At 35.5% G+C, this 17,855-nt stretch overlaps 9 protein-coding genes and 4 pseudogenes across 13 annotated transcripts, besides 1 other annotated feature; 9 read left to right on the forward strand and 4 right to left on the reverse strand.

Moving 5' to 3' along the window:
* Positions 1-17,855: part of a mobile genetic element that runs on past both edges of the window.
* Positions 2,677-4,814, forward strand: TVAGG3_0937470 (annotated as a pseudogene). The gene has a single exon. A coding segment is annotated over exon 1 (2,138 nt).
* On the forward strand, positions 4,869-5,730 carry TVAGG3_0937480 (annotated as a pseudogene). The gene has a single exon. A coding segment is annotated over exon 1 (862 nt).
* TVAGG3_0937490 (uncharacterized protein) lies at positions 5,879-6,541 on the forward strand (the record flags this gene model as incomplete). The annotated part of the gene is made up of 1 exon (XM_051252793.1): positions 5,879-6,541. One exon carries the CDS (start codon positions 5,879-5,881, stop codon positions 6,539-6,541), a length of 663 nt encoding a protein of 220 aa, XP_051078367.1.
* On the forward strand, positions 7,267-8,343 carry TVAGG3_0937500 (organellar and viral DNA polymerase type B; the record flags this gene model as incomplete). The annotated part of the gene is made up of 1 exon (XM_001329367.1): positions 7,267-8,343. The coding sequence occupies one exon, from the start codon at positions 7,267-7,269 to the stop codon at positions 8,341-8,343; it is 1,077 nt and encodes a 358-aa protein (XP_001329402.1).
* Positions 8,684-9,118, reverse strand: TVAGG3_0937510 (protein of unknown function, DUF4107 family; the record flags this gene model as incomplete). Its single annotated transcript, XM_001329366.1, has 1 exon — positions 8,684-9,118. One exon carries the CDS (start codon positions 9,116-9,118, stop codon positions 8,684-8,686), a length of 435 nt encoding a protein of 144 aa, XP_001329401.1.
* TVAGG3_0937520 (uncharacterized protein) lies at positions 9,468-10,349 on the reverse strand (the record flags this gene model as incomplete). Its single annotated transcript, XM_001329365.1, has 1 exon — positions 9,468-10,349. One exon carries the CDS (start codon positions 10,347-10,349, stop codon positions 9,468-9,470), a length of 882 nt encoding a protein of 293 aa, XP_001329400.1.
* On the forward strand, positions 10,498-11,116 carry TVAGG3_0937540 (protein of unknown function, DUF4106 family; the record flags this gene model as incomplete). Its single annotated transcript, XM_051252794.1, has 1 exon — positions 10,498-11,116. A coding segment is annotated over one exon (619 nt), but the record flags the coding sequence as incomplete, so codon positions are not given.
* Positions 11,250-11,651, reverse strand: TVAGG3_0937550 (uncharacterized protein; the record flags this gene model as incomplete). Its single annotated transcript, XM_051252795.1, has 1 exon — positions 11,250-11,651. The coding sequence occupies one exon, from the start codon at positions 11,649-11,651 to the stop codon at positions 11,250-11,252; it is 402 nt and encodes a 133-aa protein (XP_051078369.1).
* Positions 11,677-12,327, forward strand: TVAGG3_0937560 (uncharacterized protein; the record flags this gene model as incomplete). The annotated part of the gene is made up of 1 exon (XM_051252796.1): positions 11,677-12,327. One exon carries the CDS (start codon positions 11,677-11,679, stop codon positions 12,325-12,327), a length of 651 nt encoding a protein of 216 aa, XP_051078370.1.
* Positions 12,554-13,330, reverse strand: TVAGG3_0937570 (uncharacterized protein; the record flags this gene model as incomplete). The annotated part of the gene is made up of 1 exon (XM_051252797.1): positions 12,554-13,330. The coding sequence occupies one exon, from the start codon at positions 13,328-13,330 to the stop codon at positions 12,554-12,556; it is 777 nt and encodes a 258-aa protein (XP_051078371.1).
* Positions 13,348-14,408, forward strand: TVAGG3_0937580 (organellar and viral DNA polymerase type B; the record flags this gene model as incomplete). Its single annotated transcript, XM_051252798.1, has 1 exon — positions 13,348-14,408. A coding segment is annotated over one exon (1,061 nt), but the record flags the coding sequence as incomplete, so codon positions are not given.
* Positions 15,433-16,467, forward strand: TVAGG3_0937590 (annotated as a pseudogene). Its single transcript has one exon. A coding segment is annotated over exon 1 (1,035 nt).
* On the forward strand, positions 16,676-17,424 carry TVAGG3_0937600 (annotated as a pseudogene). The gene has a single exon. A coding segment is annotated over exon 1 (749 nt).

Raw genomic sequence — 17,855 nt, forward strand, 5'->3', positions numbered from 1 at the left:
AGATTTATATGATAAAAAAGCTGACAAAACAGAGCTTCAAACATTAAAGACAGAAATACTTCAAACACTATATCCTATAGGTTCTATTTATACGTCAATGAACTCTACCAAACCAGAAGTAGTACTTGGTTTTGGAACTTGGACTCAAATAGTCGACAGGTTTTTGTATTGTGCAAACTCTTCAAAGGAAACAGGTGGAAGTAAAACGATTTCAGGTGAAAACTTACCTGCACACAGTCACTACATAGATTTAAGTACATCTGAAGCAGGTTGGCATAAGCATAGATTTTGGGATTGGTCAGCAATGAAAAAAGGTAAAGGATATGATGTTAAAGACAACGTTCAGTTTGCTATAAATTGTTTGGGGTAACACACAGGGAGAAGGAAACCATACACATCGCGTTTCACAGGTATACGCAAACAACGGGACAAAGTAAAGACTACATGCCACCTTACATGACAGTTTACGCATGGTATAGAATTGCTTAGTCGTCATTTTCAACTTCTTAGCATATTCGTCAGGAGTTGTCTCTTATTTGTTTTAGGAACTGTCTTTGAAAGTATACCACCTTGAACTTTGACAAGTTTGAAACGAGGTCTGACAATAGTAGTTTTATCTTCTGCTTGCAGTGTGTACATTTTGCCATGTTTGCCTAAAACTTCATAATATTCTCTTGTATACTTTCTTCTATTTTTACGAACACGAATGTGAGTACCTGTCGGGTTCCCATTGTTGTCATAGTCAATAGTATTTTCATATGGGTCGCGTTTAGGTATTTCTATTTTTACTTTGTCACCTTTCTGAAGTTTGAAGCCCGGCATTCTTTCTTGTTTGTCTCTTTTGACTAAATTATTAAATATATAGTCTTTCTCTAAGTCAGGGTTGTTTTTCATTTCTTCGGGGGATGGTTTCCCAAACCTTTTTGTTTACGGTTATTGTAAATATTTAAAACTTGTCTCATCTTTGCCATGGAGAAGTGTCTATATTTGTCGTCATATGACATTTCATTTGCTTCACCACCTTGTGGTTGGTTTAAGTCTCTTAACATTTTTATACATCGTCAATGACACCAAGAGCAGAATGGTTTTGGTCGACAATGAAATATTGGTTTACATTTTTTGAACGCAGATAGTTTTTAATATCGTCTGATTTGAAAGAACTTTCATAGTCAGATGTCAGTTTTGTTGGATGGTATTTGTCAACGAATATTGTCAAAGCAGTTTTCACATCTAAATATTTTTGGACCATAATGGTATGGCTTCACAGTATCTTGTGTTTTGACCGACAAATATTAGCCAATATGGTGGTCCATCTTCTCTATACCTTGGAATGTTTCCAAGATATCCATAAACCAAGCATTTGGTGTTGAACTAAAGATTTTTACCATGAGTGCTTTCTTTGTCGCTTTAGAAACATACGGGTCCTTGTTTGAATTCGTCATTTTTTAACCATAAGAAATGGGTGGTATTTGGCGCATTAGCAGGAGTCGCATCTAGATTTTTACCGGAGTGGGAACAATAGCCAGAGGTGCATTTGGAATTGGAAGGAAGATTTTGAGTACATTAGGTATACTGAAAGAGAAAGCACAACCTATTATACAAACTGTACAGAAAGGTTGGGAGTAGCACGAGATGCAACAAATCTTATTCCAAATCCTGAACAAGAGGAAAAGTTCAAGGCTGGATGGACAATGTAGGAAGACAAGCAGGAAACTACTATAACAAAGCAAATGACTACTATAACCAAGCAGGGCACTATATGGACCAAGAGGTGAAAGATTCTTTAACAGAGGATATAACCATGCACAACAGTGGGTAAACAACAACCAACCTCAACCGCCTCAAACGTGGGAATGTAAAATTTTTTACTGAGATGAAATGAACAATACAGCATTGAGACAAATGGGCTCAAGATGGATTTGTCGGCTTCCAGCAGTTACACCACACGTGTTTGTCAAGTTCTTCTATAACCTCAGGAAGTTTTAGACCGACTTAAAAAACCTAAACAACCAGTTGAAACAAACCAACTAAAATTTTTTTACTGAGATGAATGACCGAAGAAGTTGAAACGGTAGATTTGACACCACAAACAAAAAGTTCAGAACCATTGTCAAAACCTGTCAAAGAACTTACAGATGAAGAGAAAAATTCATAATAGAAAGTGCCAGGTCTGGAAATACAAACCCTAACTACAAAGTCACTTTTCAAAAAATGGAACGGCAAGTATCTCAAAAAAGAAACAGACTCTCACAAATAAATATTGAAGTCTGAAGGAGCTTTCGAGACAACAGATGGAAAAGTTTACTTCACTGACCAACAGTTCATTATAGAACATCTCATTGACTTAGAGTCGAAATATTCTAAACTTTACAACAACAACAAAAAGTTGAAAGGAAAACAAAAACAAATGGCATATGATATTTATGAAGATGTTGACGACACAACTGTTCCAGCAAGTGAAGTAAAGTCAAAGGAACCGAAAAGTGACGAAAAACCAATAGAAGAAGAAAAACCAAAAACTGAAGATAAACCAAAACCAAAGTTTAGTTTCCAAACTAAACCAAGTCAACCTTCATTAGCTGGTATGGGTTGGCGTCAAAGACTTATGGTAGCGGGCGGTTATGTAAAGTAAAGGAAAAACATTTTTTTATTTTTATAAAAATGCCCCCATATAGAATGGATAGAAAATCTGCTAGAATAAAAGCAGAGTTGCAAAGATATGGTTGGAGAGTTTCGAAGAAGTTTAAATATAGGAAGGGAAGACCCATAAAAGTCTATGACAAATTGTCTGGTCTTCGCTACGAAATGGACTTGGAAACAGCACGTGCAAATTATCCAAACAGACTAGAGAGGTTAGAAGAAGAACGTCTTATGGACATGCCTTTCGATGTTAGTGAACCTCAAGTTGAAGGACACGACGGCTTTGCCAGATTCTACTGGAAACATGACGAACAATTGCATCCTTTGAGAAGGAAAAAAGGAAAAGGTGAAGACGCACATGCTCCCATGGAAAGAACAAGATATGCATATGAAAAGTATCGTGAAGTTAGAAGTCAAATTACATCTGGTCGAACCTTTACAGTAAATTTTGACGAAGGAAAGAACAAAGAAGGCTTCATGGGTGTACTTGCTGCCATACAAGACGGAAATAAGAAAGGACATAATCTCAGATTGACCATAACAGATTTGGATGGTCACATTTACTATGCACATGGCAATGTCACAACAGCCGCACAACTTCTTGACGCTTTCAAGACTACAAAGAGAGAACAAATGTTTGACTCCGACTCAGACATTTTGAATGCAATTGAAGGAATTGCAAGCGTAAAGTTCGAATGGTACCAACCTAACCCTCAAGCAGTCAGACAACATGCTGGATACTTCCCGTTCAGAAATAAGTCTGACATTGACTTGACAAGGTATGGAATTTACAATTCAATTGAAACAATTGTCAATGAACCTTGTATTCTTACATGTCTCAGGAACTCTGGTCTTGTTACAGATGAGAAAATGAAGTATCTTGAGTCATGTGTGAAGACAAGGTACATTCTCAGAGGTCAATTGGTTAAAATTGCACCGTTGGCAAATGTCAATATCCGAGTTAACATTCCGACTGAGAAAGGTTCTTCACACGACGACTATGTTGTTGACTTCAAATTGCCATGGTTGAAGATTGTACTTGTCCACAACCACTTCATGTTGAACGAAAGTCTTACAAACCCATTGTTCGGAAAAGGCAAGTGCAACATTGTCAGAGCTGTTAACATTCTTTTCGAGAAAGGTTTGTTGGAACCAATTCCAGATGACAAGCTGACAGAAACTTTTGTACCAAAAGACGAAACAAACTTTTCATTGTTAGCAAGACCAAAAGTTGTTCCAGACAAAGTTCTAGTACAAAAGAGTACACAGTTCCAAAAGGAGTTGGATTGTTCGGATACCAACCTGAACCAGAAGAACTTCCAATGAGGTTGCAAGAACTTCAAGATGCTATAAACAAACTTCCATTGAGACATCCAATTGACGTCAAATCGTATTGGAGAGCATCTGAGTTAGGTCAGAAGGTTTTATATGAAACAGGTTGCTTCGACGATGTTTATGAGATAACAGGAGAAGTTTCTCAGAAGATAAGAGACTCACTTGAATTTCCACAAACTGGACCGATTGGATGCGACAAGTTCGACTCAGATGAAAAAATATACTATGTCGACCTTAACGCTGCGTACATGAGGTTTGTCCAATATATTCCGACTGGAATTCCAAACGAAGATGGTGAGTTCCCGGGAAGGAACTATACAGTTGGAAAAGTCATACAACAACTGTATGATATTAGGAAAGCTTCAAACCCCAAACTTGCAATGACACTCAAATTGCTTATGAATTCGACATGGGGATATTCCATTAAGAAACCTCAAGCGATGAAGAGTAAACACTATGAGAAGGTCGACAACTTTGTTGAAAGGTTTTCTCCTTTTGTTTTGAAGTACGAATTCACTCAAGGTCAAAGTGGCTTAGTAACCACATTAAAACCTATTGTCGAACATTGGTCTTACCCTCAGTTCGCAAAGGCAGTCCTTGACAACTACAACAAATTCTTCTCCGAAGTCAAATCCAAAGTGAAGGTTTACTATGAAAACATTGACGCACTCATGACGAACGAAGAAGGATACAACAAACTCATTGAAATGGGAATGGTCGGTGAAAAGATGGGCTGTTTTAAGCTAGATAAGGTATTTTCCGAAGTTCATGTCCTCTCCAAGCGTAAGTACTGGGGCATACTTGAAGACGGCACAGAAATAAAACATTGCATGAAGTAAAACATTGCATGAAGTAAAAACGTTTTTAAAACAGTATATTTTTACATATATTAAATGCTTCAGGTTGAAAAACAAAGAACAAAAGTAGCAGATACAAAACCGTTAGACTATATCTTTACAAATGCTGGTAGGAATATTTCAGATGAAGAAATTTCATCCCGAACATACAGGTTTGACTATCCAATTCGTTGGCTTCAAAGTCCTTCAGATGCAAAGGCAATAGGATTTAGAAGAGTTTTGTTTTCAAATAGAACTAACGCGTTTATGTTCGCAGTATATTTTCATGGGCAGTATAAAGGTTCTGATGGTCTAATAGAAAAATTTGACGAAATGAAAATCTTTACAATTCGTTCAGACGAAAGTCTTGAAAAAACTCTAAATGACTTTCAAACTCAAATGAACAAATACTACTGGGAATTTCAAGAAAAAATACCACTCTTTACTAAATGGAACATACTATCTGAAACTAGAATATGACAAGATGAACTCCACCGTTTCATTTCAAAAGATTGAAATTAACCCTCCAAGAGATACAGAGTTTTTATATTGGGGAGTAGACAAACGTTCTTGGGCGCAATTTCTTCGGTTACTAAACCAGAACGAACCATTACCACCAGATGGTCCATTTAAATTTATACTTCCACCAGCAGATTTGACAGTTTATAGAAACGTGTTTGACCCTCAAAATGTCATGTGTCATGCAAGTTTCAGTTCAAGCAACAACAGTTTTCTATGTATCGGTAAGGACTTTTATGACTTTGCTTCTAAATTCTACGAACCACCTAGTAACAGTTTCTCTGACTTTCAAGTTTGGTTCACAACAAACGGTGTGCAGCATATAATACCATTGTACTATGACTTTTATCTCGAATTGTCTTTCATATACAACTACGGAAAAGTGCTGAAAAAGTATTGAAAAATATATTTTAGGTGAAGTGGTGAGATCTCACCTGTTTTCTCACCTCTTTTCTCACCCGTTGAATTTCCATGAATTTCCTTAAGACAGAAAAATATATTTTAGTTTTTTAAAAAAAATATTTTTTATTTTTATTGTAAGAACAGAAATGACAGTCGAAGCAAAAACGTTCACGAACAAATCTAATGGCGAAACATTCACAAAAGGCACTTACAACGGTATTGAAGTCTTACGTAGAGACAAGGATGGTTATATAAATGTAACAAATATGTGTCAGCAGTTTAGGAAGGACTTTAGAAAGTTGTTGGAAAATAAGTCCTGGGAAGAGTATTTTAAGGCATTTTGTGAAGAATATACCAACCGCCGGAATTCCGGCGGTTGCTTTTTATACAAAGTTCATGCAGGAATTCCGGATGAAATCAAACAGGTTAGAGGAACGTATGTAGACCCAAGACTTGTAAACTATATAGCAATGTGGGCTTCTCCAAAATATTGTATAGCAGTTGGAAAAATTCTGGACTCCATAGACAAGAAAGTTCATGAGAAATTAGATGAAGAAGAACTCGAAGATACAGTGGAGAATGCAAAACCTTTGTTTGAAGAAGAAGTTAGAAAAATGTGCGAAAAACAAATAGAACATGAACGTGAGATATGTTCTGGTTATAGAGATTCTCCATACGAACTAGACCAATGGGAACAAGAAGATTTAAAGAGAGAATTTAGAGAATATGAACTCGCTAAAATTTCATTAGAAGCTGCAGAAAAGAAGTTAAAAGTTTGGGGTCGTTTTGTACAAAAATATTGTGAGTAAATGAACCATTTTTTTGTACCATCGTAGAAAACACACAAAACTCTTGAATTTTGTATAAAAAAAGCAACCGCCGGAATTCCGGCGGTTGGTATATTCTTCACAAAATGCTTGTTTTTGAGGTCGAGCCACTTTTGGCTCCACCGTATTCTTTCAACCAAAACTCTTGAATTCGGCAAAAATATATTTTAGGTGTCACCAGGTCCCTCGGTCCCTCGGTCAACTAACATCTTTTTGAAAATGGTGACAACATGACATTTTGACAACAACACAGGAAATAGACTTCATCGTATATGTTTTGTCATGATTTCATCGTAAATGTTTTGTCATGATTTCATCGTAATGAGCGTAAATCAGACAAAAATATATTTTAGGGTAGATGGTTAGATCTAACCTCATTTCTAACCTCATTTCTACCATCGTAGAAAACACACAAAACTCTTGAATTTTGTTGCTGAATTCAATAAAAATATATTTTAGGGTAGATGGTGAGATCTCACCTCTTTTCTCACCTCTTTTCTACCCTCATTTCTACCATCGTAGAAAACACACAAAACTCTTGAATTTTGTTGCTGAATTCAATAAAAATATATTTTAGGTGAAGAGGTGAGATCTCACCTGTTTTCTCACCTCTTTTCTCACCTCTTGAATTTTCATGAATTTCCTTAAGATAAAAAATATATTTTAGTTTTTTAAAAAAAATATTTTTTTATTTTTATTGTAAGAACATGTTAGCAACAATAGCACCAAACTCGTTAGTCATTAACCCAACATCTATGTTAGTAGAGATGAAAAGCTTCATTCCTTCTTCATATACTTTCGAAACAGAAATCCAGAAGATAAAGCAAGAACTTCTCCAAGGAGATTTAGATTGCACTGCAAAAGATGAAACAAATGAAGAATATCTTTATGAAATGCAGGATATTATTGACCATCTACCTAAACTTCCTGAAATACAACAACAAAAGCTTACTATTCCTGAATTCGATGAAATTGAAGTCAAAGCAACTGACTCAGTAGAAATAAAGAAGTTCATACGTAAGGTTAACTATGAGTTTCTTGGATTTCATTGCAACCACAAAGTCATGGACAAAGATTGCGACATGTTATATAAGAATGTTTCTGACATATATAAATCTGGGGAGTTTAAGACATACGACAACTTTGTTTCGTTAGTTGCAAAATGTGTATGGCAGATAAGAGATAAAGATAGAAGAGGTAAAGTATGGAATGAACAGATAAAACCCGCAACTTTTGAGTTAAAGAAAACCATTGACGCCTTAGTTGTACTTGCAGGACAAATTTCAATGTACAATGCTAAAATGAGCCCACAATGTTCAAAATGTAAAGCAGCAATGAGGAAATATAACTACTCCGTCAAAGAGATAGAACGTATGCGAAACGACTATGCAGATTTAAAGAAAGAAGCAGAGAAACCAGCAGAAGATAAAGTTAGTATGACTATCTTGTGTACTGTGGCACCGCGCGCCTCCGTACACAACTTAGCGGTTTTGACACTTTACGAAACCATTAATGTATATTTTACAACACAAAACGACAACACTCACTTAACCTTAAATATTTACAAAGCCGCCAACCACTTCACTAACGAGCTCACCAACATTTTCGCTAACGACTTCACTAATGAAAAAATAAACGTTCTCACTAACGTTCCCACTAATGTTCTCATTTACAAAAGTATTGCAGCGCTTCCCATTGCTGTGCTTCACATAACAGCTCATAATCTTCTGACTCACTTTCTTCTTCATATAGGTCAAAATCACTGTCATAGTTTATACCTGTAAGTTTTGACAAAGCTAATGAAACACGTTTACCATTTGTATCTATTGCTTTTATATATCTCCCATTATGTTTGTTGTCGTAAACGCTCAAACTAACTTTACCCTTTCTCCCTCGTATCTGATAGAATGTATTTTCACGAGGAACGAAGAACAAATTCTTGAACTCATGACCGTTGTAGTTTGTTATCTCAATAGTTTTCGTCATTTATATAAAAATAAACGTTCTCGCTAAATAATAAAATAAACTTAAAAATAAACGTTGTCAGAGGTGAAAAAATAAATTTAGGTGAAGTGGTGAAATCTCACCTCTTTTTTCACCTCTTTTTTCACCCCGTTGAATTCATTACTTTATAACTCTCTTCCTTGGTTTCTTTTTAGTTGCTTTCTTCACGTCTGTCTCCAACTTGACTGTCTTTCTTCTTCGTCCATAATGATACCAATTACTTCCACCAGTCAATGGGTCAAATGGTCGTTCATAAGGGTTTCCATACATTCCATAAGGTCCGTATGGATAAACCGCTGGTGGAGAAGAAACATTTTCTTTAGTTCCATCGACTCTATTTAAATGCATTGTTTCACCTTTCATCTGGTCATTAAAGTCTTTTGCGTGTTTTGCAAACTCATCGTCCTTTCCTAAAGCATTTTCTGACTCAGTCGCAACCAAATTGGATGCTTTATTTATGAGCCCTATTTTATTTAATCTTAACTTCTTTGCAACCCAGCCTCCAATCTTCCCTTTATTTGCATCTAATGTCTTCGAAACCCTTCCTCCACTCATTTTTTTACTGCGTCATAAGCTCCAAGTGCTTTTGCTCCAAATGCTAATGCTTTTGTTCCCATTGCGCCTAAAGCTGCCCAAGCTACCATTTACACCATATTAAAATCATCTCTCTTCAATATTATCTCATAAAAGTTCTCGTTACTGGAGAAAGTCAATGAAACATAAGCGTTCTCACGGGCTTCGCCCTCACCGCTTCGGTCTGAAAGACCTCAGGACTCAAAGAGTCCGTTTGCGGTCTATCTAACTTATTTCTTATATCATCTATTCTCAATAAAATGTCTGAACAATTGCTAACATCTTCTACAACAGTTATTTCATCATGAATGACCTTCAAGAACAAGCTCATTTAATATGCTATTAAAATCATCTCAATAATGAGTCCATCCTTTCCGTCTTTGGGTAGCACAACATCTTTCATTGAAGAAGGTTCGACAAGTCTTATGTTAAACTTACTGACAAAGTTTGTTATACTATAATGCTTCGGCGGCGAATACATGTAGTTTGAAAGACATAATATAGATTCTTCAGCAAATTCACTTATACTGGATTTTATAACAATGTTCTCACGAGACCAAATACCACCAATTGACAATCTTGTAAGCAATCCTGCTGAACCTTCTACTGTAAACGTCGATGGTAACATTCCACGAAGGTCATCTATTGACATCGTTGAGTCACTGAATTTAAATATTTTCTTAAAGCAATCGTCATTATCTAACCATGCAATAGCTTTGAAGTTTTCATTCGAATATACATCTGCTTCATTAAATGTAAAACCTGACTTCTTTGCAGAGATGACTTTAAAATCTATTGAGTTTGTTTCAAAATTATATGCTATGGTAACTTCTGAAGGTAATGGATGCCCTTCCGCAGTAAGTTGTTCTCTCACTACCGTTTGAAGCTTTGTGTTAAAAACTTTCATGTCATCTCCTGTATCTAAGTTCACATACACAGCAACAGGGAAACTATCTTGCTTCTTTGTTTCATCATTATATCTCAAAACATTAAAGTTCTTCAATAATATTGTTCTTCCTGCTGGAATACTTCGAACCTGTCTGATTTCAATAGCTTTCTCACCTCCTACATACTCTACCCAGTGTCTTGGATATTCATAAGTATACTGACTTTCTTGAATTTTGGTTGGTTTCATCATAACGTGTTCATAGTATATCTTTATACTCTTGTCAGTTAGACTCGGTGCTATGTTCTGAATATTTCTGACTTGCATTTTTAATGGAGATAAAATGAAGCATTTAATACATGACGTAGATGAAGACATGAATGAAAGCAGTGAAAAGCTCAACAGTTCTCTTATTCTTCCTTTCAGCAAAGATTATGAGTTCTGTTCAAATGGTGTGTATTTCTATTGTGGAAAGATGGGTTCAGGTAAGACATTTAACCTCATTCGTCATATACTCATAACAGAGCGTTTAGGAAACGACTCTTACTATGACCAAATCATTATATCAGCAACTTCAGACTCTATGGACTCAACAGCGAAAACATTTATGTCAAAAGTTCAAGCCTCTGTCGTTAAAGTTCCAGACAGTGAACTCATTGAATTTCTTCAACGTTACATTCGACGTAAGAGGAAATATTATGCCATCGTTGAATTTATACAGTCAGGAATGCAAAAGACTTCTGAGGAGATGGAAAGAATTATTGACAAACACCACTTACGTCAGTACTCAGGAGTTTACGATATGAAACGACTGACAAACTACATTCTGTCAAAACTTTCAAAATACCCCTTCAAAAAATATCCTTCAAATACTTTGTTAGTTTGCGACGACTTCGCCGGAAAAGGTTTAGTTTCAAAGCCTGACTCACCATTAGCTAACATCATAACTAAAGTCAGACATTACCATTTAACTGTAGCAATACTTATGCAAACATGGAGGTTTTTAGCTTTAAACATAAAACGTCTCATAACTGACTTCGTTATCTTTCAAGGTTTCTCACGCTATGATATTGAACTCATTTGGAAACAGTCAGGTATAACATTACCTTTTGAAGAAATTTGGGAAGCATATAAGTCTCTCATCTCTCCTCGTTCATACCTTGAGATTCATATCATGACTAATACCATTAAAGTCAAAAATATTCCATGGGAACGACCAACATTGTTTTAAAGTTTAACCTTCAATTGACTGATGGTAAACAAATTCCATGCATCTCTGTCGCCATTTCTGTTAATATTTTTGCTGTCATTCATATCATCCACTTCCCCATCCGTTAGCTTTTGAGGATATGGGTTAGAATAGCTGTTCTTAAATGAAGGCTTTTCACCTTTGAGAGCATAAACTCTATAACTTTCTGCATACTTTATGTTTGAACCTCCTGAGCCATCATTGACATAAATTTTTATAGGCTTCCACCCTTTGTTCATGTTCCTGCTTCTTCCCTTAGCTCTTTTGTTCAGTAGTTCTACATCTTTATACACAGCACCTGTCTCAGTGAATTCAACAATATTTTCATTCGTTAGCTTTACATTCAAACCCCTGTCGAGTATATTGTTCATTTCATACATATAAAAGGTTTTTATTCTATATGAAATGAGAAGCAAATCCATCTTAGCTGGTGCCGTTAATGTTCCAATTGAACCAACATCAAATGTTGACTCACGAACGACAAACAATATTGTCATAAAGAACTATAGTTCGGAGTGTTTGAAAGAAAAAGAACCAGAACTTAAGTCGGGAGGGCTCAAAGAGCCCATCTTGGCGCATGGCGCCGTGAATTTAAACTCAGCTTCAAACGCTAACGCTACATCAGATGTTAAGTTAGAGTATCCACCACTGGACCAAGTTCTTTCAAGAGAAGCCAACGACAACCCTTACACAAATGTTCAAACAAATCCTTCAGATAACGTAGACCATTACCTTCTTCAGTTATATCAAACTATTTTACTCAAAGACGATAAGAAGCTTTTGACAAATCTTATAAGCAAGAACCAAATAATTCTAACAAAGGAGGACCTTGAAAATGTTATATCACGAATAACAGGGAAACAATGTGTCATTGACTATCTCGACCCTGAAATCGAATGCTGTGGTCAAACGCCACCATTCATGAAAATAGGTAACATCCGCATCATTGAAATACCAGGTACTCCAGGAGTTGAGTTTAAGTATAAATATTCGAACGAGTATACAAAACTTTCAACAGAATATAAACTTTGCTTGAAATATGTTTTAGTAAATTAAAGCAATTTGTAATATCTATCCAAAACTTCTTCAACAGTATCGAACTCATCTTCATAATGCAAACCTAATCTTATTGACTTGGTGCAGTTCTCACTAACACAATATAGCGCTTTGCGCTCGGCGCCTTTGACGCCTTTTTCTGTTCTCTTGACTGACATAACTAACTCATTTGTTTCATCAAACAGCAACAACCAAAGTTCATGACCTAATACATAACATTCATACTTTATATTTTTAGCTCTGAGTTCTCTTGTAAGCTGTTGCATTTAATATTTTCTAAAAAGTCAACTTCAACAGTCATTCGCACTGGTGCCTTCAGTTCTACAGGCTCTCCTTGAAAGTCAACTAGTCTGAATTGCATGTCTTTCAAATTATGAGGACTAATGCGAACCCATTTACCTAAATGAGTTGCTATGACAGGAACGTTTGGAATGAACATTGAATTTACTTCATAACAGAAGGATTTATATTCTACTGAACCTTTACTATTAACTCCTGAAATACCTGTGACATTAGCTATTTTTGACTCAATGTATAAACAATTGCCATAACATACGTATGGAACAGATTTCATCTCAATCGTTTTGTCAACACTTTTCAAAGGAAATGTCATATGGTATGCTCCCAGAAGCAATTGAACTCTATGACTCATTCTTGGTATCTTAAACTCTTTCGCATAACTGAACTTCAAAACTCCTGCAATAAGTTTAACATTCATTAAGTTTTCTCCGTTATCCTTGTTTATTGTAGTATTTATGAGAGCATTTAACACTCCAGCTAATGTTTCCATCTTATATTCTACATTATTGTGAAATCTTATTTCATGCTTCTTTCCATCTATTTCAAGCTCCATGAAATCTGTTTCGTCAGTTATAACGAATGAAGCAATAGTATTAAAGTCAACCATTCTGAATGCAAGTGGCTCATTCTGTAGACCTAAGTTTGTTTGTAGTTTTACTGTCCCGTATTCGTTTGGGTCTGTACTTTGCAAATAGAACAACATTTTATTCTCATTAAAATATGAGTATAGCTGCATATGCGTATGAAGCTGACAGAGCTAAACGTTTATATTTTGGTCAATACTCTCTCACACTTACTGACAAATATATTGTTATTTCTGATGGAAATACCGAGAAATACATAACATGGAAGGACTATGAAAAGTTTGACCCCATTTTAACTCCATGCACTATGCCATTCATTGTAAATGGTGAAGTTGTCATGAAGAACGACACAACAGTATATAAGTCTGTTCATGAAGCGTTAGAATATATGTTGAATTATAATCCCGAAAGATTTGACCCAAGCACTACGCCATGTACAATGCCTTTTATTAAGGATGGTGAAATTGTAAGAGTTCCGAATTCAACGGTTTACACAGCTGTTCAAAACAGTTTACAAAACATTTTAGCGAATATCTTTAATTCAGAAACTACAGAAATAAAATTACCATATATAACAGATGCTAAAGAAATTAAATCAAAAACGACAACATTATTTACGTCACTTAATGATTTAATGACTTATATCATTAATATTCCTGCACCAACTACAGGATTTGATCCAAACTCGACGGTTTGCAGTGTACCTTTCATAAAGTCGCAAACGGACTCTTTGAGTCCTGAAGGTCTTTCAGACCGAAGCGACCAGGGCGAAGCCCATGACAGTTCATTAATTGCTTTAAGGGATTCGACAGTAAATGAATCATTAAAGGCGTCATTAATGAAAATCATTGATTTTAACTCATTCATGAATACATATAATTCATTCATTAATGTTTCATATGCTTCTAAAGAAGGTGAGCCAAAAACTATCAATAAAGCGGTGTATGAAATAAAAGCATCAACGACGAAATTGAATTCGTTAACTTTTGACGGTGATAGTTTCGTTAATGACATAACATCAGGGAAAACAATTTTAACGAAAGAATATTTAAAATCTCATGTTAGTGAGTTCGTTGAAATTGAAAAAGAAGGTGGAATTAAGTTCGATCCACTGAATTTCATTTTCAGCTTAGCGAATGCAGGAATTAATTTTGCTGAATGGACAACTATACAGAGTGAAATAAATGCAATATGGACGTTTTTGGGGTCAAAAGCGGGCATGGGTGAGCTTGTAAATGCTGCAAGAACATTAGGTGAAACAGGAAATTTTGTAGATGGTTTTAAAAGACTTGTTTCAAATGTTTTAACAAACACAAAGAAATTATTTAGATATACCGTACATAACGGACGGATTTTCGAACAGATAGCAACAAACCCCCCGGTTATGGCTGCGTTGATGATGGTTAGAGATATAAAACCACGTAACGACGGGAACGAAGAACATGAACAACAGAGCCCAACGGGCTCAGAGCCACATAGTGGCGAGGATACTGGTCGGGTTATTCGAGACATTAAAAACGTGTATCCTGAAGTTATTGATTTATTTAGAGGAGTTAATGATTCAATTTCAAAACATTCTATAACCCTCGATGAAGAGAATAAATTAACAGATTATATATTCGTCATTATTGCAGAATTAATGAAGAGAATAAATGAAAAAGGAATTGGTGATATCATTAATGTCAGCGATGTAATGATGAAAAGAAATTTTGACTCATTATTTACAAAACCGAAAACAGAATATAGTCTTTATGACGTAATTACCGAATTAATGAAAAAGATTAATGATAATAAGAGTTCTGGCGGAAGAGTTGAATTAGAAGTGAATGATGTTAATGAGAAATTAGCCGAAAAAGCAAACAAAAATGAGCTTTTAGCTCTGAGTGATAAAGTCAAGAACCACGTTCATTATATAACTTCAGACGAACAGATTATAACGGACTACCATGGATATTTAACACGAAGTGATGAAGTGAAGACGGAAGACCCCAATGAAAGAAGATATAAATACATTCGTGCTAAAGGTTATGACATAAGCTGTACTGTACAGTATGACACGGGTAAAGCACCAGAAGCATTTAGTTATAACGATGAAATTTATGCCTCTACTTTCTCTGTTAAAGGTGTATTAGTTGAACCAAGATTTACTTTGAGAGTTAAGTCAAAAATAACGTTTGAAGATGCTATTAAAAGTAAAGCTGACAAAGTTGAACTCGAAGCAATGAACAAAGTTTTGAAATCTCATAAACACAACATCTCCGATATAAATGAACTTCAAGCTACATTAGACAGTAAAGCCGACAAGAACCATACACATAAATCCTTCACTACTGTTAGAGCAGACGACATAATATTGAACTTTGACCTTGGTTCAAGTGCACCATTAGAGAATCCAAGCACAAGCGTAAAAGATACTCTTAACAATTTAGATAACAGTTGCAGGAATATCGAAGATCATGCCAGAAACTTTGAAGCACATGAACTACCAGCAATGTTAGATAAGAAAGCAGACAAGAACCATACACATAAATCCTTCACTACTGTTAGAGCAGACGACATAATATTGAACTTTGACCTTGGTTCAAGTGCACCATTAGAGAATCCAAGCACAAGCGTAAAAGATACTCTTAACAATTTAGATAACAGTTGCAGGAATATCGAAGATCATGCCAGAAACTTTGAAGCACATGAACTACCAGCAATGTTAGATAAGAAAGCCGACAAAACTTATGTGGATACAGAACTAACAAAGAAATTTTCGAAACCAGATACAATGACATTTACAACAGAAATTATAAATGGTGAACCAGCAACTCCATTTGAATTTGTTAGAGGTCTTCAACCAGATACTTTTGAATTTTTCTTGGATAATTCTATTGAACTAACATTACATTATAAAAGTGGAACAAATGCAACATTTCATCCGGGAGATACATTCCAAATGGTATTTAATGACATAAGTTCTTTAGAATATGTTTATAGAGTTATGAGCATATATGATTTAATATATCCTATAGGAGCTGTTTATACGTCTATGAATCCAATAAATCAAACACTTTATTTGGTGGTAGATGGTATGAAATAGTTGACAGTTTTCCATTCTACACTAATACGCAGTCAATGAAGATGGGAGGTTCAAAGAAAATAGGTATTGAAAACCTTCCTTCACATATGCATAGGTTCAGTGGAAGAACATCTGTGGAAGGAAACCATTCACATTCAATAACAAAAAGAGGTTATATAAATCTTGCAGCGGGTTCGAATAGACAGGGAATGAATAGATATTGATATCTCAGATGACCCCAAAGATGTTAGCACAGGTATTTTCTGTGGAACTGCAGGAAATCATACACATGTTGTAGCTGGTATTACAGACCCAGCAGGTAATGGAAAAGATTATATGCCTCCTTATATAACAATGCACGCTTGGATACGAGTTGGTTAAAATCTTTAACTTTACATAAATGAGCTTGAAAGAAGTATTCGAACAACATCCATGGAGGTCATTTAAGAAGTTCAATGAAGCTGCAAAGAGTTCGGGATTTACTAACAGAGCTGAAGTGAAAAGGTTCTTTGACAAAAATGTTGTACATCAAACAAAAATAAACCCTTACGACTACTTTTTACCAATTTACTCCAACACTCCTGACGCATACCAATTTGACACTCTCATTCAAAGCAAAAAGGAGACATAAACCATTCCTCATCTTCATAAATGTTAACACTCGCAAAGCTTTTGCGTATATAATGAGAAATAAAGGAACTCATGAAGTGTTAAGAGTTTTACAAAAGTTTGTAGCAGAACATAGCCCAAGTATTTTAACATCAGACCAAGACGGTGCATACCTCAGCAACGAAATCACAGAATTTCTCATTAAGCATAACATAACTCACTACACTACTGAAGACCATAACCATAACATACTCGGTATCATTAACCGCTTCATAAGGACTCTCAGAGATTTAAATCAAGAGCGAGACTTTACCGAAGAAACAATGAAACATTTCATCGAAGTTTACAATTCCTCAACACATTCTACAACAGGACATACACCAAATTCAATGACACAACAACAAGAAGAAAAGTATATACAAAAGAAACGAAGCCAAACACAAAATATCAGAAATTCAACACAATTTACCCTCATTCCTGGTACAAAAGTTCGTGTAGTTCTTGACGACAAACCGTTGACAAAGAAACGTTTAAGGTTAAGTCGAAACTATTATATCGTAGACTCTACGCAAGGTAATGGATATCTTATAAAAGCTGCTGACGACTCCATAGCATTTTATCTCGTCATAAATTAGTCGAAAGTAGTAATGGCAAACTTGCTGAAACCATTGACGAAGCAAAGCGAGAGTGGTTATTGAAATACTTGACTACAACATAAACGATGACACTTATAAAGTAAGATATGAAGGGGCGTTGAAGATGTTATACCATCTAAGAACTTGAGAGAATCTAAACCAACTCATCTGGGACCATTAGAGCGGGAGTACTGGAAAGATAAAAACATGCCAGAAAGAATAAGAAATTCTTCTAAACTTTTCGTTGGATGTAAATCAGACAAAAATATAATTTAGGTGAAGAGGTGAGATTTCACCTCTTTTTTCACCTGTTTTTTCACCTCTTGAATTTTCGTG

Source organism: Trichomonas vaginalis, chromosome I (assembly GCF_026262505.1).
Source record: "Trichomonas vaginalis G3 chromosome I, whole genome shotgun sequence".
Lineage (NCBI taxonomy): Eukaryota > Parabasalia > Trichomonadida > Trichomonadidae > Trichomonas > Trichomonas vaginalis.